Source organism: Bidens hawaiensis, unplaced genomic scaffold (genome assembly GCF_021521415.1).
Source record: "Bidens hawaiensis isolate Kalapana, Puna unplaced genomic scaffold, B.hawaiensis_p1.1 tig00012076_1, whole genome shotgun sequence".
NCBI classification, from domain to species: Eukaryota; Viridiplantae; Streptophyta; class Magnoliopsida; order Asterales; family Asteraceae; genus Bidens; species Bidens hawaiensis.
The window spans coordinates 491,979-493,231 of record NW_027491970.1 but is presented as its reverse complement, the minus strand read 5'-3'; the positions used below and the strand labels follow the sequence as shown (position 1 = coordinate 493,231).

The following is a 1,253-nucleotide window of genomic DNA, read 5'->3' as shown; positions in this document are numbered from 1 at the left end:
TTTGAAAATTAACGAATGTTACACACATGATGGAGGCAGCGTTGTTCTTTGACAAGGGATTGCATGAGGCGATCGAGGACATTGTAGTTTGTGGAGGTCCATTCTTTGGAAACCTCCAATGGCGACTTGTTTCCTTACCTATTAAGAATGGGGATTTGAGGTTGTATTCGGCAGCAGATGCTTCCTCCTATGCGTTTGTGGCCTCGAGAGCCCAATCGCGAGTGCTTCAGGATCATATTTTGCAAGACACTAGTATTTGTGGGATGGATTCTGATTATTCTTATGCTTTGGCTTGTCTTCGTGATATGATTCCAAACGTCGATCTTAACAGCTTCACTAACAAAGAGACCGCCCCCTCTAAAGCCCAACACGCATTGGCGAGTGCTCTTTTTAGTAAAATTGTTTAGGACATGGAGTCGCACTTTGATATGACAAATAGACAAAAAGTCATTTTTAGGTGTCTACGAGCACCGCATGCTAAAGATTTCCTTCTTGCTATCCCTATAGATGGGTTGCGCCAACATATGTCTCCAGTGGAGTATCGTACTATCCTTAAGTATTACCTCATGATTCCTTTATTCCCGGTTGATGAGATATATCATGTTTGTTATAAGGCGTGTTTAGACTCATATGGGAAGCACGCAGTGCATTGTAAAGAGCTACCGGGGTTTAAGTACCGACACGATTTGGTTAGGGATGTGCTCTTTGACATATTCAGACGGGCCAGAATTTTTGTTAAGAAAAAAGTACCTGTGAATTTCCTGACTGACCCGTCAGAGGGAAGATTATCTCTTCGACTGGCTAACATTTTGGTGTTTGGATGGATAGGAAGAAAACATGCGCGTGTGGTTTTTACAGGGGTTTCCCCTTCGGTGGACTTAGGAGTAGTGGTTTCACAGTCGGTCAAACTGCTTTAAAAGCTGCTTCAGGCAATGTGACTAAACATGATAAGGCATGTCTTGACAACCAGCATGTATTTATTCCTTTTGCTTTTGACATTTTTGGTTTCCTTGTATCTGAAGCTGTGGAGTTACTTACCCGAGTTCAACAGGTCATGCATAGTAATGTTACGACTCAAAGATCAGCGAATGTGGTTTTTAAAAGATTGGATTTTGCAATTCAAAAGGAGGGTAGCAACGCAGCTTGTTGCCCGCTTGCCTTCTGTTTCGATATAATCACTACCTTATTAGATCTAATGATATTAAAACATTAGGGTGTTAAAAAGAAAAAAGCTAGTTTTTTACTAAAATGGG

General features: G+C 41.3%; 1 protein-coding gene across 1 annotated transcript; it reads left to right on the top strand.

Moving 5' to 3' along the window:
• The first annotated feature begins 410 nt into the window (after window positions 1-410).
• Window positions 411-917, top strand: LOC143539850 (uncharacterized). The gene has a single exon (XM_077033049.1). It carries the CDS (start codon window positions 411-413, stop codon window positions 915-917), a length of 507 nt encoding a protein of 168 aa, XP_076889164.1.
• Window positions 918-1,253: the final 336 nt, after the last annotated feature.